The sequence below is a fragment of the Eleutherodactylus coqui genome, chromosome 2 (assembly GCF_035609145.1).
Source record: "Eleutherodactylus coqui strain aEleCoq1 chromosome 2, aEleCoq1.hap1, whole genome shotgun sequence".
In the NCBI taxonomy this organism is placed as follows: Eukaryota; Metazoa; Chordata; class Amphibia; order Anura; family Eleutherodactylidae; genus Eleutherodactylus; species Eleutherodactylus coqui.
The window spans coordinates 20074353-20101154 of NC_089838.1; the positions used below are offsets into that span (position 1 = coordinate 20074353).

At 43.1% G+C, this 26802-nt stretch overlaps 1 protein-coding gene across 4 annotated transcripts in view; it reads left to right on the forward strand.

The window, feature by feature from the left end:
* Nucleotides 1-26802, forward strand: part of GRIA1 (glutamate ionotropic receptor AMPA type subunit 1) — a 261991-nt gene that overhangs the window by 203170 nt on the left and 32019 nt on the right. For all 4 annotated transcript variants that reach the window (XM_066590438.1, XM_066590439.1, XM_066590440.1 and 1 more), the window contains exon 12: nucleotides 24735-24933. In XM_066590438.1, coding sequence (XP_066446535.1) covers nucleotides 24735-24933 — 199 coding nt within the window. The remainder of the gene's footprint in view (nucleotides 1-24734; nucleotides 24934-26802) is intronic.

A 26802-nucleotide genomic window follows, 5' to 3' on the forward strand; every position in this document is an offset into this window, starting at 1 on the left:
CCCACCAACCAATCAGGTCGCTGGAATCGCTCACCGCTACTGAAGTGCGACTGAAAGACAAAATATGCGGCCATCTATACAGAACATGTGCAAGTCCACATTTATTTGCCTTGCAGTCTTTCTTGTTATCATTGTATATACAGCAAATATCATTCATAAGGTTATATCTGATTAGGTCTAATAGGTTACTTTTGAATCCTCCCACAAGAAGACCCTAGCAAAGGTGATTGGTTACAAACTTGCTCCAAATGGGGTTGTCTCCTGCTGAACTTTTGGGGCCCATGAATCTGTCAAGGATCACCCCCAGCCTTCAGCCACCCCTACAAGCTGGCAGTCAGTGCCTTGTGCGATTGCATAGGTCGCACGTAGCTATGGCCGGCCATGATATCATGTCTGGAACGCATAGCGTCTGCAGCTCAACCATTCGGCAATGGGTGAGGTTGGAGTAGCAGGAGGGGAGAGAGCCAGGATCGAACTGCCCATTGGTTGACTTGCACAAAGCGATTGTGTTTGTCTATAGTTATGTCTTCGATAACAATCAAACAACATTTCATTAGTAACCAGTGCAGAAATCCACGGTTGGCTCACTTACGGTTTCTTGCAACTGTATATCCTGTATCTAACCGGAACGTTAAAAAAAAACAAGTCTGCAGCCTCTAGGGGGATTGAACTTATGAAGTGAGCATTGATTCTCCTTGACCTGTAAAGCAACTTTTAGAATTTTTTTCGAACAGAGTTTTTGTGGTATTTTAACTGTCTTTTAAAGCGAGACAATCATGAGATGTATGTGTCTGCGGCGCAGGAAATGTTCCATTAAACATTACTTTTTCACAGGCCTGCAGATGAATGACACGATAATGCCGTTTTTACTTCCATTGTTCCTGTCATTATTAATAACTCCATTTTCTGGAGCTGTAGGCTTTAAAAGCTTTTTCTATTTGTTATTTAAATGAGGTGACTCTCCTGCTCTGGGAGCCGCAGTCATATTAGGACAGCATTCCGCTTCCTATGCAGCTCCATTGTCTTTTGATCAAATATTCGCAATGCTCACTCAAAAAGTTTATACTAAACTTGGTGACACAAGTGCGTAAGACAACTTGAATATTTTCTTGGCTATGGAGCTTCTATCCTCAAAGATGGAAAAGTGATATCATGAATATATACAGTATGATCTCTCTTGGAATGTCCAAGAGACTCAAGGGTGAGAGGAGACCTACTGGACTACCAGGAGAGTAGGCCAATTTCTTGGATTACCTCTAAAGACATGGGTGGTTCAGTGATGGATGAAAAGGTGCAGGGAATACCTCCGGCAGGGGGCTGAATAGACTTATTGCAGGGGAGTGTGGGAGCTGTGGCTCCATTTTGCACACAACCTACACAGGAAGCACTGGGTGAAGGCCCAGTTGCAGGCTCTACCAGGAATCCTGCAGTGAGTCGGTACTAGAGTAGCTTATATAAAAAATGGAGACATTTTTGCAAAACCAGACCTGGTCATCCCGACCCAATTTTTAGCAAAAATCGACAGAAAAGTATTTTACAAAAAAAAGGGGGCGTGTGTGTTTCGTCTATGAATGTGGCTCAGTTGTTAGTGCTGTTGCCTAACATCTGCATGGACTTTGAAAAATCTGAAGCCAGATGTTTCCCTTGGTCAGATTTAAACCTAGAACTCCAGGACTGCAAGGCATCAGTGCTAACAACTGAGCCACCACATTTGTCAGTTCTGCTCTAGAGGAGAAGAAGAACAACAAGAATAAACACAGAGAGAACATAAAAACTCATCCAGATGTTGCCCTTGATCAGATTTGAACCTACAAATCCAGCACTGCAAAGCAACAGTGCTAAAAACTGAGCCACCACACCTGTCTGCTCTGCTCCAGACGAGAGGAATAGCAACAAGATTGAACACAAAAACACCATCCGGATATTGCCCTTGGACAGATTTGAACCTTGAACTCCAGCACTGCTGCTAATAACTGAGCCATCATACTGGGTCTTACTTCTCTGAAGGAGGAGACAGAGAAACACAAACAGAACATACAAACTGCATGCAGATGTTGTCCTTGGACAGATTTGAACCTGGGACCCCAGCACTGCAAGGTAACAGTGGTAATGATTGAGACACCATGCTTGTTCTTCCTTCTTCTCCTTTCTCTTTCTTCCTCTTCCTCTTCCTCCAGTGGAGAAGGATACATAGAATAAACTGAAGGAGAAGAACAAGGAGAAGTATAAGAAGGTGGGGGAGAAAGAGAAGAAAATATTCTACTTCTCTTCTCCTCCAGATAAGAAGCAGGAAGAGGAAGAAGCTTGATGACTAGCACTGTTGTGTTGTAGCGATGCGGTTCTAGGTTCACAGTTCGACATCTGCATGGAGTTTGCATCTTCTCTTTGTGTTTATTATTCTTGTTCTTCTCTGGAGAAGAAAGACAAATTGTGGTGGCTTAGTTATTAGCACCGCTGCCTTGCAGTGCTGGAGTTCTGTTTTCAAATCTGTCCAATGACAACACCTGCATGGAGTTTTTATGCTCTTTGTGTTTATATTTCCTGTTCTTCTCCTTCTTTGGAGCAGAGATGCAGGTGTGGTGGTTCAGTTATTAGCACTGCTGCTAGAGTTGTAGGTTCAAATCTGATCAAAGGCAACATCTAGGACCCCAGCGCTGTATGTTACTATATTTCAATAGTCGCTCAACACTAGTCGGTGCATCACCATAGACAGACCACATCTTGTAGAAATAACTTCAGCTTTAATTCAATGGAAATATCCACCGGCGTTTCCCTCTATAAGCAATGCAGATCCCCGATGCTGGAATGGTGTAACCAATGGTACAGCCCGTGTTCACTGACAACATAGTCTTTGCTCAGTACACTGCGTGGTTGCATGGCTCTGTCTTTTGACATTTGTTGACACCACCTGGTCAGCGACACTGGTCTATAAAAATTTGGGCAATCCGTGAGGGTAACAATTGTTCCCTCCCGCCAAAACCACAAACTGCTGCATCGCTATAACTACTTCCGCTTTATAATGTTGGAGCTTGCCTAGTTTAGGCAGACCCACCTCCAAAGTTCCTGCTCTGCACCATCATGTCATTCCAGCACAGTTACAGTACATAAAACCGTAAACAAACAATGTATTACTCCGCCTATACAGCAATTCAGAGAGAGGTAACACTGTAAAATGTAAATGGTATTTTGTCCATCATGCAATGAACTACTAAGTCTATCTGCTAATAACAAGGTCCAACACTCAGCAGGTGACAGGGCCTCTCAAAGTGCCATTAAAGGGACGCAGAGACCTATGAATGTCAATACTGTCTGCACCATATTCTTAAAATGCACACTAGTGCAGGCAGTAGGGTCAGATTCTATCCTGGATGCCTGCATAGTAGTGGGAGAGTACATGAACATGCAAGCACAATTAAGCCATTCATTGCTGTCTTCATTTAATCAGCCATAGCGTAATTACAGGGGAACAGAAGGGTCACTGTGGATGGCAATGTGTAAAAAAAAGTAAATCTTGTCACTTGTATAGCGCTAACATATTCTGCAGCACTTTCAGGTAATTTATTTATCACCCCCCCACCCAGTTACTCATTTTGCTGACCTCAGAAGGCTGAGTCAAGCTTGAGCCAGCTACCTGAACAAGTGGGACTTGAACTTGCAACCTTCAGGTCATGAGTGAGAGCTTAGGGCTGCATTTCTACTGCCTTAGCACTGTGCCCCACAGGAGGCTCTTATGTTTCTGGGGCAGACTGCAGGTAGACCTACTTCTGACTCCCTGGATCTTGCACTCATGCAATATGGATACTAAATCGCGCCCAGACCCAGCTCTGCACACCCCAAAATATTTTGCTGCCACTAGACGCGTAACTTGAAGCTTCTGGGCCCCAATGCAAAACCTGTAACAGGGCCCGCAACTATAATGCTTTATTCATAGTAATGGGCTCCCTATATGGAGAAGAGAGGCCTTATGGGCCCCCTAAGGCTCCTGGGCCCGGGTGCAACCGCATCCCCTGCATCCTCTATAGTTACGTCCCTGGCTGCCACCACTGACCATTTCCTGCCAGGTCAGTTAGCCAGCTTGGTTCTAGTCACCTTCTGGGTGGTCCTTCCTGGTTTCCAACACAATTACCACATCTTTGGGGTCTGTTTCAGAGCCACAAGGACCGCGCGGATTTCTGCTGCAGATACAGTATAATTGTCTTTTTTTCATGCAGGAGATCAATTGAGATATGAGCTCTATGAGCTCCCGCACTCGTGATCCGCACTACAATGCAGCATGCCGCGTTTTTTTTCCCACGTGTGAAATCGACAAATCACTTAAAATACCATCTGCAGCTATTTAATTAATGGTCAATGCTTTCCTATGGGATGCGGATTTGTGTTTTTTTTTCATGCACGGATTTACTAAATATAATTTCCCAGTGGGCATGAGCCCTAATAAAGAGCTAGAAGTGCTTATATAAAAAATATACAAAAAGGATAATAGACAAAAGATTAAGAGACATACGGTAAACACATAAAACAATAGAAACAATAGAAATACCAAACTTGGTTAGAATAGTCCTTGTTGTGAGGAAAACACAGAAATATGGACAGTCCCGTATCAGATACAGCAACTTGGTCTGATAAATATGTGGCGTGTGTGCCCACAATTTTAAGGCTTCTCCAGAACGCACCCCCAACCTCCTCTCATGCCATCAGGAAGAGGCCGGCTAAATAGATGCAAAAATCTTGCAAATGATAAGACATGATATTTAACCATTTGCAATCCAATTTTGGATTCAGGGTTTCCTAAGGGGCTTTCTCTTTCTGCCGTTATACAATGGCGCCATCTGCTGGCTAGAGCCAGTACTGCGGTATGGGATATGCTGGAGAGGCCCCCGACAACAAAGCAGCCAGTAATCTACAGTAAGAATACCCTGCCGGATGTCTTCCAACATCGAAGCTGTACGGCCTTCAATCAGAATGTCTTTAGACGTCAGACAGTGGATTGGAAAGAGTTAAGCCATATTTCCCCAGGAAGCACTCCAGAAGGGGAACTAAGGCCGCCATAACATGAATTTATCTACAGACACCAAACACTGTGCGTAGAAGATTATTAGTCTAGTGGGTATACAATTCCATGTGTTCTGCAGATCACACAATGGGAGTGAATGCATTGAGTTTGTGGTCAACTCCCAGTTCTGAAAATGTAACTGTCGTTGGGCTAAACCTCTCCGATGACTCGTAATCCTAGTTATTCCTTCCTCCTTTGATCAGCAGTAGCATTTCATCTCAGAGACGTATAGGCTGGCTTTTGTGGATTGCGTGTACCGGAGGGAAGCAATGGGGAGGATGTTGCGCCTCTTGTGTTTGCAGGTAATTTCGTTATGGCGATACAAAGAGCCATAGCCGTGCTAATTGCGCATCTTTGAAGTTAAGACACGGTATGGGGCATTAAAAGGGGCACAGTGGCTAGCAGTCTCTGGGTGGCACTGTGGTTGGCACTCTTAGGCCATTTTTACACGGTTGATAGATATTCTCAGGGGGTGATTCGCACATTTGCATGTACTACATTCGCATGAAAATTGGGCATGCGATTTTTCTGTCTCGTGTCAGTACAGAAGAAGTAGCAAGTCCTTGCAGAACCTACTTAGAAAGGGCATGCAGCATACGCCGACTGTGGGGAGATCAGCACATATTGGGAGTGGGCGTTGCGAATATTATTACTTCATCTTCCTGTCTCTCAGCGCCCACTTGGCCACACCATTTAGATTTTTTTTTTGCCTTCCTCTGGATCAACATTGGGGGGGTAATAGGCTTAACTTTGGGGGGTAGCAAAAATATATATGAATACGGGCTCACCTCTCCTGCCGTCCCTCGATATTATCAGGAAGACGTAGGGTGAGCTGGATCCTCAGAAAGCCGTAGGCTAGCATTGGGGGTAATAGTCTCAACATTGTGGGGTAATAGGCTGAACTGGATGGACATGTGTCTTTTTTCAGCCTTACATACTATGTTACTACAGTGGCTGCAAATTTTAATTGATGTATCTAACTTTTGATCCCTACACCTATTTTGAAGGGGATCTTGGAGGGTCGCTTTAAAATCTGTTCATACGCTGCAGATCCACTGTGGATTTTCCGGAAAGGAAATTTGCATTGCAGAGGGTGAAACCCAACACTGAAAATCCACAGACTAGGCCGCCTGCACACGGGCGGATTTGCATTGCGGAATCTGTAGCGGGCATCCATCTTTGGATTCCGCAGCAAATACCACCCATAGCATGCTACGGCTAAACACGAGCGGAAATCGATTGCAATTTTCCACTCGCAGAGGAGAAATCGCAGCATGCTGTGATTCTGTGTGGCTTCCATGCGGACGACTTCCATTGAACCAGATGAAAGCCATTTGACCAATCATCATTGCGTCATTGCCTAGCAAAGGTGGGGCATAATCTGTACTGTGCATGTGCGCCGGATGGCACAGGCGCAGCACAGATTATGAAGACTGTGGACAGGTATGCGGGGGTCACCAGCCGGGCACAGGGTCAGATTCCGCTGCTGGATCCCCCATGCCGAATCCGACCCGGCTGTGTGCAGGCAGCCTTAATTGCCAAGCTGCGGATTTTAAATCCGCACCCCAGGACAATATATACAAGGGTTTAGTGTGAATTTTTTCTGCAGCATGTAAATGGGATTTTGCTACTACTGGAGATGCTGTGGATTTTCCATGCAGAATTTCTGTACGGAAATCCACAGCAAACCTACCCCTAGTGGCGCTGTATCCGTCACTATTTTAGGGGCATTGTTGCTGGCACTCTTGTGGTGGCCACACATGAGCATAAGCGCATATACGCTAACGATACTGTGAGATATGTGCACTGTGCAGGAAGCGCGATCGAAGGCTATCGCGCCTATATCGTTGCTTTTTACTGTACTTTTTTATGCTGCCGCGACCGCTTACATTGACGCGGTCCTGGCAGCTCCATGTTTAACCCCTTCCCACCCCATGACGTAAGGGTACGTCATGGGAGCAAGGTACTTCCCGCAAAATAACGTACCCTTACCGTACCCTAAAAAACTGAGGCAAAATGCTAATTTTTAGCATTTTGCCTCCCAAAAATGCAATAAAAGTGATTAAAAAAGTGTGTACCCCAAAATGGTACCAATAAAAACTACAGCTCATCTCGCAAAAAATAAGCCCTCAGAGAGCTCCGTCCATGGGAAAATAAAAAAGTTATAGCACTTTGAATCCAGTGAGTTTAGAAAAAAATAATAATTTCCAAAAAAGGGTTTTTATTGTGGAAAAGTGGAAAAACCTAAAAAAAATATAAGAATTTTGGTATCAGTGTAACCGTACCGTCCCGCAGAAAAAAATGTAGTGTATCGTTTATGCTGCATGATTAACGCTCTAAAAAAAAAAATCTATGGCAGAATTGATGCGTTTTCTCTCCCTACAATCATAAAAAAAATAATAAAAGTTTTACAATGTAGTCTATGTAATCAAAAATGGCACCAATAAAATCTACAGTTCGCCACGCAAAAAACAAGCCCTTATACGGCCGCGTCGACGGAAAAATAAAAAAGTTATGGCTTTTGAAAAATGGAGATGGAAAAATAACAAAAATCGCTTGGTCCTCAACGCCAAAATAGGCCGTGTCCTTAAGGGGTTAAATGGTTGGGCCCGCTGACTTAGTCCCAGATATTATGGATTTTCTGCGCGAAATCACACATTTCAGTGTGCAATTTCGTGTTACTGGGGGGCCTTTGGTGCGCAAAACAGAGCACATCGCAGTTTTTTTTGCGCACACAAAGTTTTGAGCCCATGGAAAACAACTGTATGAAGGAAGCCATTTAAATCAACGCGTTCTATTCGCTGCGTATTCCATGCACAGATTTTGCGGGTGCAAATACGACCATGTGTGGCCGCTAGAGATGAGCGAACGTACTCGGTAAGGGCGATTTCGCAATCGAGCACCGCGATTTTCGAGTACTTCACTACTCGGGTGCGCTGTGGGTGAGCGGGGGGTTGCAGCGGGGAGTGGGGGGGGGGAGGGAGAGAGAGAGGGCTCCCCCCTGTTACCCCCCACTCCCCTCTGCAACCCCCCGCCCCACAGCGCCCCCGAGTACTTTTCACCCGAGTAATGAAGTACTCGAAAATCGCGGTGCTCGATTGCGAAATCGCCCTTACCGAGTACGTTCGCTCATCTCTAGTGGCCGCCCTTAGGCCAGATTCATACTATGGTATGCGTATTTGCGCACTCATTTGCATATCGATCGTTACGTATTTGCTGTACACGCAGATGCTCTCAGTCATTGAAATGGCCAATTAGTTTAATGAGTTCATGATATGTTACTCCCTGCGCAAATGTGCAGGAAAATAGAGCATTTTGTGGGTTTCTTTTGCACAACAGAGTCAATACACCAAATACACGCATGTGAATTAAGCCATTCAGTGGGTTCTATTTTCTGCATATTGAGTGCGCAAATTTTTCATGCGCCAATACATCCGTGTAAATTCGGCCTTCAGCTGGATTCACATGGGTGAGCGGTGAGAAACCTAGACTGATATCGTGCAATTTTTATGTGAGTGCAATATGCAAGAAAAATGCATCGCTGCTTCTAGGTTACGCCATTCTTGCCCATGAAAAAGATTTTGCCCATTCCGATTTTTTATTGGAGACCTTTGGGAACCCCATGACACAGTTCTGCTGACCACGATTTACATCCTGCCAAACTGTGATCTCCGCTCTCTGTCACCCATTTGGCTTCTGCCAGTATTCAGACGTTCATGGCGGTGGTTGCAATAAAGTTCCTACCGTTGATGAGAATTTGGTCACATCCTTTTCAGCCCATCACCTCTCCCCTCCATGTTCCATATCTTGTGGGCAGGTGGCTCTGTGACCGAGACTTTGCACGGAGTGACTCATGGATGTACCCTATACCCTATACTCGTAAATGTACTCTACACCCTCACTCCTGCCATCTCAATCACCCTGCCGGTCCAACATGGTATTCCCATGTCAGCCAAACATGACCATGATGGGAACACCTCTGTCTATGAGGTGGAAATAGACAAGCATGACTGGGTTACACTGTTTTTATAACTCCCATGGGCGTGTTTCCGTAACTCGGGAGATGACATTGGCCTTCAAAGTCTCTTTAGTTTCAAACTGGTCAAGGTCGGGAACAAGAGAACCCACTGTTGGCCTGATCCTTATGATCTCACCACACATTAGAAAGGTGGACATCTAAAGGTATGAAGTCCAACTTCATGCAACGCCATTTCAATGGAGTGATGGTATATGTAGACTTCTGTTGAGTGGGAAGACAAGAGTTGGACTGGCACCCATGAGGGTACCATCTCCCAGACCCCACCAATGATGTGTTAAAAGGATTCTAGACCAAGAGAATTTAAAGACTTCTATAGAAAATATGCATATGTTGATGTGCTAACCATCCGTGCATAAATACAGTATTAAATGAGATGCAAAAAAGTCTGTAAGTGTTTTTTCATGTTGTCCCTGCAGGACCATATTGCACATTTGGCAAAGCACGTTAATTAAGCATCTCCTCTCCCAGATGAATCTTCCACTAAGGCAATACCTCCGGCAATTCACACAGCAATATCAAAAAGCAGTTATTATGTTTTAACCCCTGGACCTAGTGGCCTACATAGAAGAAAGATGGGCCCATACCAAAGATCAAAATGGGGCCCTATTGAAATGGACCCTCCTCCTCATTATGCTGTCAGGTTTTTCCACCTATGACAGAAAGGCCTGGTGCTTGTTTCCACCTTCATACCCTATACATGACCCTTGTGCCCATTTATACCTCCTTTGCTTGACAACATTGCTTTTCCTCTGCATAGGGGAGTCCTGCACAGGTTCTACCCATCCAAAGAGGATGGGGACAGCAGAGGCTAGGCTTTCCCTCCCCAAAATTCCTCATAGTAGCTGCATGGTCTGCCTCTATGGTACATAGAGGAAAGGGGCCACATAGTAAATAACAAAATTGAGCCCTGTTTTTAGTGTTGGCTTATGACAACTCAACATTCCCCAACCCTCCAGCCACCAGGGGCTCCATTAGCTCTCCCTATGGTCCATATGCATATGCCCACGCTATATTTTCAAGGTTAAATAAGCATTATACTATATTGTGGATACAAACGCCTACATTTTTCATAAAGGAGTTCCTGTTGAGATTTAATTGTGTAATCCGCCCTTCCAGATGATGCCTCATTTATGAAAGAAGTATTATAGAATAACACATATATCACTTTTCATACCAAGTGCTGCCTTCCTTTTAAAGAGGACTCCTGACATGTCTGTTTCAGTAAACACGTATGCTCCCATGAAACAACCGTTCTACGGAATCCTTTCTTGTAACTCCACGAAAATGAACATTTATGAATACATTGACAACTGGGTGTTTTTTACCTTTCCCCTTCATCAGAAAGCTGCATTAAAACTAATAGACATAGTATGTGAGCAATAAAACAATGGGAGGGGTATAAAAGACAAAGTGGTGATACAAAGTTAAGTGGGAGCAGAGGAAATAAAAACATGAGACACAAGTGTAAATGAAACTGTCACAACTCACCAGCTGTGTTGGATCTGGACCAGGTTGACATCACGATGTCATCCCAGCCCACGTGATGCACATGTTGGTGCATGCTCAATGCTAATTCAGCACTGGATGCTGACATAAACATGGATTGGTTGGCTGGGAGGTGTGTGCCCCAGCCGGCCAATTCAGAACCTGTCTCTACACATTTATTCTGACTCCTCCCCATTAAGGACGCTGATTATGCTGCTAGTCTGAAGGTGTTTCTAGTCAAGTTGGTGACTCCTGTTCTGTTCCACTGTCAGACAAATCTATTTAGTGTTAAGGATAGTTGGGGTTTTGTAATCTATTTCTATCTATAGCCCATATCAGGGTGAGTGCTCCACTTTAGTTAGGGTCTCATTGCATTAATAAGTTAGGGTAAGATTTACAGTTCCCCTACTTTAATTACCAAAACTTTGTATTTTTCACATGAGTATATTGCATGTTTATCCATCCTTTTAGGACAGCGAATTACTTCTGATCTGGACAAGGTGTTTCAAGTACAGCTCGGACGTAATAAAAGCTTCTAGAGTCTAAAATATGATGCATATAAAAAGTGGAAAATCAATAATAAAACAAGAAGAGTACATAATAGATTTTATTTCCTGTTTTTCCAATTTAATTTGTATCCCCACTTCATCTTTTACACTCCTCTTAATGTTTTATTGCTCATATATTATGTCTATTAGTATTAATCCAGCTGTCTGAGGAAGAGGTCTGCATACCTCGAAACACGTTACCTGATGGCTTGTAATAAAGTAGGCCATAGGCTTCCCAGTAGCACTCCAATGATGGACCTTGTAATAAAGTGTCGTTGTATGGAATCAGTTGCATCATTTTTACTGTCCTTGAATCATCGCCACCCAACAGGTTACACCTGAGCTTCAGTATTTCTTTGACCTCCTCTGCCTCAGTTTGCAGCACTTATATGACCTTTGGTCAATTAGCACACTAGGTGGGCAGCACTTATTTCTTGCTGTTTTAGGACATTGCACTTCTGCACCACTTCCACCCCTTAGCAATCATCTGCCCAATTCCTCTTTTCTACCATTCTCTTTGTCAAATGGGTGTGTCTCTACAACCTAACATTGTTGGCATTGATTGGACAGAGTCAGACTGTAGGGACATGTCCCCAACTAGTAACACCCTGTTGTCAATTTATAGATTTATAAATAAATGTAGACATTTCTCAGAGGAACAACACAGAGTTCTAACAAAAGATGCTCCAGAATTGTTATTTGATGAAGAATACAAGTATTTACTAAAACAAACATGTCAGGACAGCTGATAGGTCCTCTTTTAAGAGAACTCTGTTACCTAGACAAGCGTAGGGTATCTGTATGGTATTCTTCTAGTTAAACTATTGAACGGAATTGCCCGAACTAAGTGCCAATCAGAGGGTTGGAATAATTTATGTCCTCTGCCCAACCTTTTTGGATGAATGGCTTACAAGTCCCACAGATCAAAGGTGAAATTTGGTATGAAGAACCCTAGGCAGCACTTTTTGGCTTATTTAGTGGACACAGTTGCACCCTCTAGCTCATCCTTGATATGAGACCAACAGATAATTTAAGGCAATCCCCTGGTTTCAGGATATATTTCTGTCCTGGGTATATTACCTGCTGTTGTTGTTTTCTGCTGATGTCTCTCAAATCCTCTTGCTCAGAATTCTGTATCTAGCCATCCAAGATGGAAGCTGCAATTTTCTATTTACCTAATGCCCACTGTACACTGCTTTCTGATTGGCCAACACTGATTTTGTGTGCAACACTGCCAATCAGAGAGTGTGTATAGTGCTTTGGTAGTCTAACACTACCAATGTACTGTGGGGATTAGGTAGTTTAAAGATTGCATTAGCCATCTTTGATAGCTACAAACGGAACTAAGAATCAGCAGATCGGAGGATCATTGGCACGCAAGACCAACAGCAGGAAATATAATTGCCTCATTTGGTCCCACTACAATATTTGGTCCCAAAACTAGAGGGTCGCTATAAAATGAGATTAACTCCTGAAGACTACAACTTTTTAAACAAACGCTGGCTTGACGATTTGTCGAACACCACAAGTACTTCTTCTGTAAGCCCTGGACAAAAATATATGGGGAAATGCATGGGACATGTAGTATTACATGACCATTCAAATGAACGTCCAATCACTGAAAGGGGGTTTCCAAGCGCAAAAAGGAAATTCTGAAAATGCTAAAATCTAGGCGGTGCAGCTAAGTAGTGGGAACTTGTACCTTTTATCTTTGGCTGTAGACCATCTTTTTCGTCCTGTGTAGCCATCATTCTGCCACTGTGTTTACATATATTACTTCCACAGTAAACACAATATCAAACTGCTACCTATATCTTCCAGCATGCATAGAGCATGTTCACCGCCCAAGACTGTAGCTCCGCCCACAGCTCACAGGTCCTACAACTTACCAGCACCAACCTCCCTCTTACTGATATTGCCAGAGAAAGCTATTGAAGCCGAGAGATTGGAGCTTCTGGCACTGTAAACTACACATAAGCAATGCAGCTCAGGGCTTCCACTACTGTCCTGTATGCCTCCATAAAACATATAGAAAGCTCTTTAAAGGGATATTCCAGTTAGTTCCAAAAAACTAACCTGCCCTCCATTCATTGCCATGGGAGAATAAACCAAGATCTGAGGAGGATGGGTTCCCAGTATTAGGACCCCCATCTATTGGATGGTTGAAAACTTTAAATTTCTTCAATAAGAGTGAACCCTTTAACTGAAACTGAGTCTATCCTTGTCATACATTCCCTTTAACCCCTTAATGCCACAGGACGTAAGTTTACATGCTGGCTGGGGGGCACTAAAAACCATAGGATGTAAACTTACATCCTATGGATAGCGGGGACTCAGAAGTGAGCCTGCGCCATCCCGCAGTAGGAGCCGATTATGACTGATAGTTGGCCACCTACTGCAACAGGGGGGGATCAACGAGATCTCCGCTGTTAACCCCCTACATGCCGACATCAATGTACATTGCACGTGTAAAGTGTTCACAGAGGGAGAGCGCTGTGACATCATCAGCCATCCACAACGTAATTGCGGAGGATCGATGTATTGCCACGGCAACCGCATGCAAGACACTTGTGTCTGACCTTCCTGGCCTATGATTGCTACTGTAACCGATAAGGCATTGCAGTACAGTAGCTTTTATGGTTCAAGTCCCCTACAGGGACTTAAAAAATGTCAAAAAAAAAATTACTGAAAAAAAACCTTTTTATGCACTTGACCGTTTATATATAAAAAAAAATTAAGCCTTTTTAAAATCTCCCATATTTGGTATCATCATATACATAATAACAATAAATGTACAATAAATTCAACACAGTATTTATCCTGCAAGGCTAAAACCGTTAAAAAAATTCCCTAAAAAACGTAACCAAAATGATTATTTTATTAATTTTGCCTTCCAAAAAATACAATAAAAGTGATCAAAAAAGCCCTATATACCCCAAAAGGGTACCAATAAAAACTGCAGCTCGTTGCGCAAAAAGCAAGACCTCACAGAGCTCCGCCCATGGAAAAATCAGAATGTTTTGGGACTTTGAATGCAATGAGCTAAAAAAAATGTTTTTTATTGTGTAAAAGTGGAAAAACCTTTAAAAAAAATGTTGGTATTGTCATAATCACACCAGCCCACAGAAAGAAATTATCATGTCATTTATGCTTTATAATTAAGGCTACCTTCACATGGGTGAGTGTGATATCGGACCGAGAAACCCAGCCCGATATCGCGCTTGTCAACATGCATATTACCTACGGATGCAAAATGTTTTTTGCAGAAACGCCTCGGATCACAGCTTTAAAATTGTGATTAACAGCCGGCCTATATACGCTACCAGTTGCTGTCTTCTCCTTTCCCTCCCTTTCACCAACTCTCTGCCTCTCTCCTCCCCTCCACTTGTTTGCAATGGGCGGGGGCAGGGCTAAACTCCACCCCTTGTCCACAGCTCTGCCACACCCCCTCCCATTGCTGGCTGCAGACAAGGGTTGAGGGGTGGGAGCTTAGTTCCACCCCGCGCCCCTCCCATTGCAAACAGCCAGAGGGGAGGGGAGAGGCAGAGAGCTTCCCCCTAACTGATCAGATGGAAGCGTATATCAGCCAATATACGTGCCTTTGAATAAGCCCTAATGCTGTAGAAAAAGAAAAAAAACTATGGCAAAATTGATATGTTTTTTCTTCCTGTCTTTAAAAAAAAAAATTAATAAAAGTTTTATAATACATCAGATATACCTCAAAAGGAGGGCTTAGTCAGATGGGTGTTTTTTCTTGCGATTTTTTTTTTTTTGCGCACAAAAAATCGCGTGACCAAAGCCAGCGTCACGGCTGAAAAATACTGCTAGCAAAAGGGCTTGGTCACACGGGCGCTGCCCGCTATCGTGGCAGAGGAGAACGATGTTCGCCCATTGAATTCAATGGAGCCGGCAAGCACCGTATTAATTTTCAGGGTAAGGCTTCAAATATAAGCCCTTCCCTGAAAAGCATTCCAAAAAAGTGTAAAAAATAAAAAATATATATATACTCACCTTTTTGCAGCTGCCGGAGATCAGCCGCGTCCAGCCGACTCGTCTCCTGAACTGCTTTCTGTAGTATTCAGCAGGCAGGTATTTAAAGCCCTTAGCCAATCAGAGGCAGCACTCACTCACCCTTTCATGAATTCATGCGGCTGATCTTTGGCAGCTGCAAAAGGGTGAGTATATATATTTTTTAATTTTTTACAGTTTTTTGGAATGCTTTTCAGGGAAGGGCTTATATTTGAAGCCCTTCCCTGAACATTAATACGGCGCTTGCCGGCAGCCCATTGCTTTCAATGGAGACGGCTGTATTGCCGGCTCCATTAAATTCAATGGGAAAACATGGTTCTTCTCTGCCACAGCTGTTACAGCTGTGGAAGAGGAGAACGATCTTTAGTATATGTTCTCAATGGGGTCGGCACTGCTGCTGCCGTCCCCGCTGAGTGCATATACAAGAACAACGATTTGCGCAGAACACAGTTACAAGCGTTCTGCGAATCGTTGTGTCATATAATTTTCGGCACATCCGCATTAAAAACGGACATGTGACTGATCCCATTGCAAAGCATTGGGTATATATATCTGCAGATCGCAAGCGCATCTGCAAATCAGTCAAAAAAACGCCCGTGTGACTGAGCCCTGATAGCAATAAAAACTCATTTGCCACACAAAAAACAAGCCCTCATACGGAAAAATAAAAAAGTTATGGCTTTTGAAAAATGGAGGTCCCCAAAAAAATCATCGCGTCCTTATGGCCAAAATAGACCGTGTCCTTGAGGGGTTAACAAGCATGTTCCTACCATAGTCGGTGACTGTTGTTCGTTTTAATACATTTTGCTCCAGACGGATAATCTAGGTCATCGGAGCAACGGGAAAAAGCAGTTCTTATTAATATAGTAGATGGTAATTGCTTCTCATATACTGTAACTTGTACCAATTCTTCAGTGGCCACATCTTCATCAGAACAGAATGTTGCAGAATTAACGCCGCCTTCTAATTCATTGTAATTATTTGCAGAGTGCTGGTGAATCGGCGACTTCCCGAGCTCCCACCGAGGCCACTAATAATGTTTGTGTGACTGTCCTGGTAACATGCACACACATCCCCGTACTGAATGCCTACCCCGCGGGGTATATTATGTACTCCCACAGCCTCTTTCTAAATTGTTTTTTAAAAGCAATGAAGTCCCTCTCTGCGCACAAATTCACGGGGCTTTACTGTAGACAAAGAATCCTCACAGCGTGGAGACCGGCCATGAAAGCCGATCCCATAAACCTGCATGCATAAACATGCAAGGCAAACCTTGTCACTGCGCCTTATCCTTGCACTAAGGGGCATAGCGTTAATTAAATTTCAGCCGGCTGAAGAGTATATAACTCTCAGACATTGCAAGAGCCGCAGGCCTTCTGGGTTTTATGTATTTGGAAAGGTCACCTCCTGATGAGGGATTTGGTGTTGAAATTGAGTTAGACAGTTGTGGAGAAATAAGGAAGAAATCAGTCATACCTCAAAGTAAATAAGCAAATGCGGGCATTTTGGCAATATTTTATAGGCTTTTAAGCTCCGTACTGAATTGTAACTTATTTTTGAAATGTGTGGAAAATGGAGTATATTGTGACTTTAAAGGTGACATAGAGGCTAGAAATGCAACCAGTAGTAGCAGTCCTCAATTTTCTCCATTTGTAGATCATTTATATAAACATGGATCGATGTATGCCTATGTCTTTAGCAATGCTTCATCAACTTCATGTATCTCTATAACACATCTTCTGAAGGTTGTTTGCATCAAGACATGGGCTCACACTAACCAATCTAGCTTAAGAACAGGTTTCACAGTAACCAGGCTTTGTGTGCCTTTATTTAATAGGCAAAGCACCTGTGAAACTGACACTCCTAATTTTATCTATTTAATCTAAACAACTTTTACCAATTAGCTCTTCAAAAACTCATTAAAGGGGTTCTTCCAAAGTAGCCTTTTATCACCTATCCATTGGAATAGTTAATAAAAGTCTGATCGGTGGGGGTCTCACCACTAAGACCAACATACATCCAATAAAAATTGGGGTCCTGTTTTCTCCTCTCCTTCTCACTTCGGGCTCACTGTACCCCCCACAGTGAGGTGGAGATTGAACTGAGTGGCCATCACAAATGTGGCGTGCCGCTTCTTCCAACTTCAGTCATACTACTAGAGATAGCTGGATGAATGGAGCGGCACCCACCGCACATGTGCGACCACCACTCCATTCAATCTCTTCCTCGTTTCGGGACATGAAGTGAGCCTGATGTGATAAAATCTATTGTGGTCCAGCCCTTTTAACATAGTGGTTCACTTACTTTTTCACCTCACTGTGATTGTTTACGCAATGTGCAAGATAACTATTATTAGTTTAGTTACATTGTGTCTGTCTATAATTGTGACTTAGATAATGATCAGACCACATTTTATTAGTAATCAATGCAAAAATCCAGGTTATTCCAAGGGGTTCACTTACTTTTTTTTTTCTTGCACCTGTACCATATCTCACCCAAGCAGTTAATGGGTGAGATATTGCAGCATTAGGAAGAGAACCCCTTTATGGTTTTGCTGGAGGGGCTTCTTAGAGGACACCCACTAGTTGATACATTGTAGACTGGAGCTAATCTGAACAGCATGTGGTGTGTATATCAGATAGAAATATTAATATATCCCATCCAGAATATACTGAGCCCGTGTCCTTTTCATGAATGAATCAAAAAGAAAAAAATCCACCCATTCTTCTTGATTTTTCCTTCAGCCTTTGATGGAGCTTTTTGACCCTTCCTCTCCCGGGTTCTTCTGGTCCTTTGGTCTCTCTGATGCTCTTTTGCTGTTCTTCTACAAAGAGAACATTTCCACTAATTCATCACTGAATCACATTTGCTTCTCCTTCTATGTCAATATGCCATAGTCTTAAAGGGGTTGTCCAATTGCAAACTATTGATGGCCTATCCTTAGGAGAGAGCATCAACAGTAGATCGGTGGGGATCTTGCTGCCCAGGATTCCTGCTGATAAGCTATTCTCTGGGCCAGTGTGCCTGTGCACTGAGCAGATTTCTACAGGAAGCGGAGACTTCCATTATCACTGCAGTGGTATTGCAGGCCAAGTTACTATTGAAATAAATGGGTGTAATACCAAGCCTGGCCACTACAGCGAGAACGGAGCTGTCTGCAGAAATCAGCTCAGTGTATGAGCTCAGCGGTCTGGCAAACAGCTACCTTAAGGATAGGCCATCAGTAGTTTACAACTGGACAACCCTTTTCATTTCCCATATCTATGCATCCATTAGGCTACCAATTCTATTTTCATGGCATCAGTGTTAATTGTGTGAAGATAACAAATCATTAAACAAGTTATATTAGTAACATCTATGCAAATGAAATAATCTATGCGGGTAAATAATCCTCCACAGCGCCCCCTGTTGGAAGGCATCCACTCTGCGAGTTAATATCTGCCCTTTTAACAGGCCTTACAAAATGACGAGAGAAGTCAGTCAAAGCAGAATCCTCACGTACATACTGTTGTATCGGGGTTCTCGCTGGCTGGGGGAGTGGCCATCAGGTTGCCTTCACACGGGCGATAAAATCGTGCGATTTTCTTGCAATGTGAGAGTGTATAAAAAAGCAGAATTATGAAACCAATGATTTTCAATGGTTTCCTTCATGTTTGTGATGTTTTCACTGATGCAATGTTGCGAGAGAAAAAAATTGCGGCATGCCCTATCTTTCTGCGATGTGTGATTTTTTTTTTTTCCGCCCATGTTTTTCTATGGATCCTCCTTTTTATCGCATCGCAACGCTCAAAACTTGTGATTTTCGTGTGATGCGTTTTTGATATTAGAAAGTCCCATTGACTTTTACAATAAAAATTCACGCAATTTTACCACGGGCGGCAGCTCAAAAATCGCGGGAACAAAGAACCGTTTTTGCCGCGATTTTCTCGTTGCCTAAATCGTCATCACCCGTGTGAAACTAGCCTCAATGTGTGTCCACGGGGTAATGTTTGTCCTTGTGGAGAGCACTATGAGGGTATAGGGAGCCTTATATAGGCCATGCAATCCTTCCTGGGAAAAAGTTGTATAAGGCCGCCTGCAGACGGGCGGAAATCCCGCGGCGGTATTTCCCGTGGGATTTCCGCCACTGAAAGTCTGCATAGGAGTGCATTACAATACGCACTCCTATGCAGACGGCCGCGGTTTGGCCGCGCGAAATCTCGCGCGGCAAACAAACCGCGGCATGTCCTATTTTTGTGCGGGGCTCGCACTCACCCGGCCGCCGGCTCCAGTCTGCGCATGCGCCGGCTGCGCGGCAGCCGGCACATGAAAGAGGCGGGGCCGCCAGGCGCGGGTGAGTACGCGCTCGTCACTGCAGGCTCTCGGGTCGGGTCCCGCGGCGAGAATTCTCGCCGCCGGATCTGACCCGCTCGTCTGCAGGCGGCCTAAATGGAATAACTCCTCTAGGGCACTAGATTATAATGACTGGTTAAAGATCTTTTTTTTTTAAATTAATAGCAGTCTGTAATTTACATTTCATCATGCAGTGTGTGGACCCACTGTGCCACTGATTGATTTACTATGGGCTGCTACTGAGATTAGTATTTAGAGATTTCAGGTTTTTACCCCTGAACGCCCTCCAAGTGGGATCTGGTCATAGCTGCAGGAGCCAGGTAACCCCAAATTTACCGTAGTCTTGGTGCAGTGGCAACTGACACAAACAGGTCAGAGATACCATAGTGCAGTACAGAGGGACAGGCAGAGACCTAGTTGATACACAGAATAGGGTCAGGACAGGCGGAGTTCTTGCATAAATGGAGAGACAGGCCAAGAGCAAAGAGTAGGCAGCAATCAGATATATAGTAGTCAAGGTCAGAACAGGAAAGATGGGAAAACTCGGCAAACGGGCACAGGTCAATCGTGAAACTATTACACCAGTGGGAAAGAGTTCCTTAAATAATCATAGGATTATCTGAATTGTTTGGGGATGGAAAAGCTGGGTACACATACTGGCCCTTTAAGAGGCAGGTTGGGTGTATGCGAGCACCACACTGACAAAAAAGACAGATGGTGCGGCGACTGCAGCACAGGAACCAAAGGGCATGCTTATGGCCATGACCAGCGAGAGGAGTAGGAGATAGGAGAAGCCGCCAGCCGTGGCAAGTGGCCATAACACACTAGTTCTTTTAGTTGATCTAAACCCAAAAAATTGTCCCAGTTGATGTCACCAATTTAACCCTTTTCAATCCACTGTCTGACATCTGAAGACATTCTGATTTGAAGGCTGTGCAGCTCCGATGTTGGAAGATGTCTGGCAGGGTATTCTTACTGTATATTACTGGCCGCTCTGTTGTCGGGAGCCTCTCCAGCATGTCACATACCGCAGTACTGGCTCTAGCCAGCAGATGGTGCCATTATATAATGGCAGAAAGAGAAAGCCCCCTAGGAAACCCTGAATCCAAAATTGGATTGCAAAGGGTTAATGCACAATGCTTTGATCTTTCCCTACTGTACATCTTTCCTATAACTAGTTTTTTTCTTTCTTTTACTGATCAGCCATCGGCATGACCTCCCATTTCCTACCTAGTTTTCACACAAGACATATTCCACCTTTTCTAATTTTTACCAAATTCTGAGGTGCGCGAAGAATATCACGATGAAAGGCAATTATAAAATGTAGCATTTCCTTTTCTAAAGAACTTTCCGTCTGAATCTACTTCATGCGTCTTCTTTTATTTAAATGTCACTGTCACATGGGAAACACAATCAACTTAAGAAGTATCAGGAGGTGAGAGTTAAAATGTCAAGTACAGTAGTTAAATGATATATTGTTGGATCAAACCATGTTAATTAAAGGTGACATAAGCAGTTCAATAAATATTTTTTTTTACATGGACTTGATTCCTGCATGTCATACTAATTTCTGTTTAGAACCAGAGTTAATCTAACAACGGTGAGCAAGTTGAGGGATACGGATGGTTGGGGCAGGATCTAGTATGACCCTCCAGCTCTGCTCTAGCAGGGAACCCCGGCAGTCACGTGACCCATGTATATTCCACAACACTTCTGCTCGATTCAACCCAAACAACCAATCACTGGGAATCAGCCAACCAAAACAGCCATTCAGGTTGTGAATCGAGCAGAAGTGTTGTGGAATATAGATATATGCCTCCCAGAGTGAAAGTTGCACTTTACTTTCACTTTCTAGTACACAGTGCTCAATGAGCACTGTGTACTCGGGGGAATCAGAAGGCAGAAAGGGTTAAATACCCCTCCTGCCTTCTCCTCTGGGTTATCAGCTCTCACTAACAGCTGATAACCCGTTCCTGCCTGTGATTGATTGCAGAGCCAGGAGGCTTAAAGCGCCGCCCTAATTTTACATATGACTAAGCTTTAAGCCCAGGACCAGGCGCCATAAATTTACAGTGCCTGGTCTTAAAAGAGTAAAGAGATACTAACTTTTCAGACAACTTCTGTTCTCATCATTTCGGTAATATACTTGCATTCAAGATTTTCTTGTTTTACCACTATAAATCACTTTTAAAATGGCTGCCACCAGGGGTCTCTCTTCCAGCTTCTCTGCAATCCACTGTCTGTTGTTAGGTACAGAGCTTCTGCAGTAAGAAGGACACAGGGATGTTTCCTAAACAGTGGGGGAACGAGCTATCTTCACAGGCGGCTCCCATGCACTCAAAGACTGCAGGCTGACAGATCTGCAGACACTGTGATAATAATCTCTACAATCTCTGCCTATCCAGGGTGTGTGTGTCTGTGTGTGTACAAACATTAAATTGGGTTTACTTGCCATTTTAACAAATCCTATCCACATGCAATGGAAAATTGAACTGTAGTGCAGATTTTACCAAAACCTTACACCTTTAAATGTAGAGGACTGAAATCTACTGCAAATCCACATCATGTGTTTCATGTGGATTTTGCTGTGAATTCTCTGTGGACGTTCAGTAAAATCTGCAGGCGGATTTGCAGTATATTTTTCTGCCCTATGTAGAAGTACTGTAATTGTTCTATTAAGGAAAGAAAGTCCTGATGACCACCACACCTCCATTGTGAAGAGGGGCCGCAATAACTGCTCACGCCACAGCTTTCTTAACCCTACTGAATAGGACTTAGGTAAATTTAATACTAGGGTAGTTTCAGTGCAACATCAATTTTCACGTTTTCAGTGGAATTAAGTTTTAACCAAGTTTTTTTCTTACATCATATTTTAGTTTTGCAAACTACTATCTAGAACTAGAATGGAAATACACCGAATGGCCAACTTATTATAAACATCAGACCTTTCATGATTGGAGCCTGCATGGAAATCAGACCTGTGACCCCAGAATCCAGCATAAAATCAAATAACACATTTTCCGTGGATCAGTTTCAGTATGAATCCACATTACATTGGAAAAATCCAGCAATGAGGCCCGGTCATCGGTGCTAGACTAGCTGGGGGCAAGGATATTCTACAGTTTCAAGCCTTGTGTGTCTTTGTTATGAAACACATCCAGTTGCCTGGGGTCCACACGAATTAGCCGGCATGCCATTTATTTCAATGGGAAATTGCCATGCAATAAAAAGTCGGGCCACTGCAGTAAGAACAGAGCTGTCTGCTTCACGCAGAAATCAGCCCAGCACATGAGTGCATTGGTCCCATGAACAGCTGAACGGCAGGGAGCCCAGGAAGCAAACCCGCGTCTATCTACTACTTGATGACTTATCCTGAGGATAGGCAATCAATAGTTTACAAATGGACAACCCCTTTAAGTGCAAAGGATGTCTAACAGTCTATTAGCATATAGAATTCTCTGGAGATAAACCTATAGAGGCTTTCTCAAAATTCATTTCTTAACAGGGTTGACTGACAAAGACAATTCTACACACTCTTTATATAAAAAAAAATCAAGCACCTAGAAGTAGTTGTCATTTTGCTGCAAAATTCGGTATGCAGTTCCATCTCAGGCAGATATGAAAATGATTCGAGTTGGGGTGTTATTAGATGAACGGTCTTGTCACCTGAGGCCCTAAAAGTGGTTCCACCCTTGGACTATAAAATGGCTCTCAGAGACTACTTCTGTGTAGTGACCTCTTTTTACGCTTGAGTAGAGCTTGTGGACCACTAGACATGCCTCTGTAATATAATTTATGGTTAAGCACATGGGCAGGGGAAATACAGGTCACTGTTAAATGGGAAACCACTGGGCAAAATTGGCATGGAAAAGGACTTGGGGATTTTAGTTAACTGTAAGCTTAACTACAGCCACCAGTGTCAGGCAGCTGCTGCCAAGACAAATATCATCATGAGGTGGATCATCATGATGAGAACATTGTCCTTCCTCTTTACAAGTCACTGGTCAGACCACACATGGAATATTGTGGACAGTTTGGGGCACCGGGACTCAAGAAGGATATATCAGAGCTTGAGTGGGTTCGAAGGTGGGCAACTCAAGTAATAAATGGAATGGGCGAACTACAATACCCATAAACAGAATGGGCGGACTACAATACCCAGAGAGGTCATCAAAATTGGGGTTATATAGTTTTTTAAAAAAGCTGGCTGAGAGGCGACCTAATAACTATGTATAAATATATCAGGGGACAATACAGAGATCTCTCCCGTCACCGATTTACACCCAGGACTGTCACTGTAACAAGGGGGCGCCCTCTACGTCTAGAGTAAAGAAGGTTTCTACATTGACATAGAAGGGGGTTCTTTACTGTAAGAGCAGTGAGACTATGGAACTCTCTGCCCGATGACGTGGTGATGGAGAATTCGATAAAAGTGTTCAAGAGGACCCTGGAGTGTTACAATATTACATGTTATAGTCACTAGTTGATTCAGAAGGGTTGGTGATCCAGGGATTATTCTGATTACCAGATTGAAGTCAGGAAGGAATTTTTTCCCCTTAAACTGAGAAAATTAGCTTCTTCTTCCTTTTTGTTTTTTTTATCTTCCTCTGGATCAACATTGTGTGTGAAATAGGTTGAACTGGTACTATTTTGCCCAATTGACAAAGTTTGAGAGGGATGCATTATTGTAATGCGAGAAGCTGGAGGGATGGATTGACGAATAGCCGCCACCTGGGCCGTTCTGATCAGTCTGTTAGGAGGTGATGGGACCAGTGGATGTGTAAGGGCACACAAGGTGACCGGGCTCAGGACCCCCGATAGACCACCAGTAGAGAGAAGTGTCTGACCAGACTGTTAGGAGCTGTTGGGACCAGTGGATGTGTGAGGGTACACAAGGTGACCGGGCTCAGGATGTTCTCGACAGATCAATGGTAGAGAGAATAGTCTGATGTTGTAATCACTTTCTTATATCAATATTACAATCACACATATAACTTTTATTCTATTCCAAAAACTCTTTCTAGATGTCATCACAGTGGCTCAATGGTTAGCAGTATTACCTTGGAGTCCTGGTTTCAAATCCAACTGCGGGCAACTTTGTCAGAAAGTTTACATTTTTATGTAGATCTCTCGCATTCCAAAAAACGTACTAAGTTACTTGACTTTTTTACGAAATTGTCCTTTATTCAGAAACAAACTTCTGTTCAGACATGCAGCTTGCTAAACAACTTGTGGTTCTTCCCTGCAGGTCCCTCTCAGGTCGCATAGTTGGTGGTGTCTGGTGGTTCTTCACTCTTATCATCATCTCATCTTACACAGCAAACCTAGCAGCCTTCTTGACGGTTGAGAGAATGGTGTCACCTATCGAAAGTGCTGACGATTTGGCCAAGCAAACAGAGATAGCATACGGGACACTAGATTCCGGGTCCACTAAAGAGTTTTTTAAGGTTAGATGACATTTTCTTTATTACGTCAATATTTAGAATTGTTTTGTAAGTATTTTTGAAACATTCTATTCAGAGTCTGTGTCACTGGAATGTTACGCATAACTAGTACTTTGGGTACAGTGAATCTTACGAAGAACATGGAAAGATCTATGACATGACCATTTTTGGGCCTTGAAGACCAAGCTTGTTGCGCCTTAACCCTTTCCAATCCAATTTGTATCCTGGTTTTCCTAGGGGGCTTACTCTTTTTCTGCCGTTATACAACGGCGCTATCTGCTGGCTAAAGCCAGTACTGCATGAGGTGACATGTTGGGTAGGCTCCAACAGCAGAGAGGCTGGCAATATACAGTAAGAGAACCCCGACGGACGTCTTCCAACATCGGAGCTGTACAGCCTTAAATCATAATGTCTTTAGAGGTCAGACAGTGGACTGGAAATGGTTAATGAGCAAGCCAAATTTTGGAAATCTGGTATGCATAACCTTAAATAAAGAAAAACTCTGTCAAGGTTCAATGCACCAAAGTAATTCTGACATTGTTTTTTGACACATATTGTACTCTATTTAGGTGGTAAAATATATATATATATTTTTTTAAAAAGCACCAAATTGAGGAACATTTTAAAAACTATTGTTTTTTTTTTCATATTTTCAACTGCAGTATGTCACATGTATACATACATTTTGTACTACTTTTTTAGATATAATTATCCATTTGTTTACTTTTTTTTTGAAGCACATTTGAAAATGATTGCATGTTTCTGAACAATTTAGGAGACTTACTAATTTAATATCAATTGTTACAATGTTAAAATATATTCTGATATATTATTTAGATTTAATTAATATAAATTATATTAATTAAAGAAAATTAATTTATGTAAGAACTAATTGATTTAATAAATTAGTGTAAGGGTACACTCACAAATTGCGAAATTGGTGCATTTTTTTCTTGTGGAAAATTTGCATCAAATTCTGTTGCGATTTTGACACATATTTTGACGTCGATTCACAACAGACTTCACCCATTCATTTGAAAGCGTGAAATCAGCTGTGGATGCATCTCCAAAACAATGTCAAAAGCCATATCAAATGGTATGGACTTTGGTGCAGATCTGTACCAAAATCCACAGCGCAAAATATGCTATGGATTTTGGTGCTGATCTGCACTACGTGCGAACATATTCTTATGAAATTATTTCTAGAGAATTTGTTAAAGATGATCCCTACTAGAGATGAGCGGGTATACTCGCTAAGGCACATTACTCGAGCGAGTAGTGCCTTAGCCGAGTATCTCCCCGCTCGTCTCTAAAGATTTGGGGGCCGGTGACAGGGAGCGGGGGGGGGGAGAGAGGGAGAGAGAGATCTCCCCTCCGTTCCTCCCCGCTCTACACCGCCGCTCCCCGCCCCCCGCCGACCCCCGAATCTTTAGAGACGAGCGGGGATATACTCGGCTAAGGCACTACTCGCTCGAGTAATGTGCCTTAGCAAGTATACTCGCTCATCTGTAATTCCCACACAACACGATAACCTATACTAACTAAATAGTATAGATAATTGTAATAGAAAGAGTTAATTTGGGGTTAAATTGTGGTGTTTCACAATACTTTCAACTTCTCTCTTCTTTGATCTCACACTGACAAGAGAGAGAGAGGCTATTACAGCCCTGAAATGCCGGGAAAGTTTGTTGCGGCAACAAACTTTCCACATCGGCGCTAAGAGTTGCTGTTACTCTGATGACATCATCGGGCCTGAACCAATAAGGTCCCGATGACGGCACCTAAATTACAGGCTGTTAAAAACAGCCTCTTTCAGGTGTTGTACATGCTCCGTGGAATGTGATTGGCTGCTGAGTGAAATACATTAATTTA